Source organism: Egretta garzetta, unplaced genomic scaffold (assembly GCF_000687185.1).
Source record: "Egretta garzetta isolate BGI_Z169 unplaced genomic scaffold, ASM68718v1 scaffold354, whole genome shotgun sequence".
Classification (NCBI taxonomy): domain Eukaryota; kingdom Metazoa; phylum Chordata; class Aves; order Pelecaniformes; family Ardeidae; genus Egretta; species Egretta garzetta.
In genome coordinates this window covers 3522872-3523134 of record NW_009259593.1, presented here as the reverse complement: position 1 = coordinate 3523134, position 263 = coordinate 3522872, and the positions used below count along the sequence as shown (strand labels likewise).

The window sequence follows — 263 nt, the reverse complement described above, 5'->3', positions numbered from 1 at the left end:
CATGCCTGGGAAAACACGTGGAGGGAACTGCTTTTATTTAGCTGGTTTGTAGAAAACCTGACAATTAATTAATACAGGCAAGGTGGTCATCGTAATCATGCTCGCTCTTTGCACCGCCACTCAGCCAGCTTTCCTCGGCGCCTCACGCCGAAGGGAAGGGTTTTGCCCGGCACGCGCGGGAAAGCCTCGACAGGGCGCCGGGAAGGGAACGTCCCGCCTCCGTCCCCGCAGCAGCCTGAGGTGAGCGAGGCCTGGGGCAGCGG

General features: G+C 59.7%; 1 protein-coding gene across 10 annotated transcripts in view; it reads right to left on the bottom strand.

Annotated features, from left to right (window-relative positions):
• DPY19L3 (dpy-19 like C-mannosyltransferase 3) overlaps positions 1-263 on the bottom strand; it is a 45203-nt gene that overhangs the window by 42505 nt on the left and 2435 nt on the right. For 7 of the 10 annotated variants that reach the window (XR_004841900.1, XR_004841901.1, XR_004841897.1 and 4 more), the window contains exon 1: positions 76-184. The exons of 1 other annotated variant lie outside the window; for it this stretch is intronic. Coding sequence is in view for 2 of the 9 variants with exons in the window: in XM_035893610.1 (XP_035749503.1) it covers positions 76-99 (24 nt within the window). In the remaining 7 variants the exon portion in view is untranslated. Of the gene's footprint in view, positions 1-75; positions 192-263 lie in introns of those variants that run through there. 2 more of the 10 variants (XR_004841903.1, XM_035893614.1) reach the window with 2 other exon arrangements.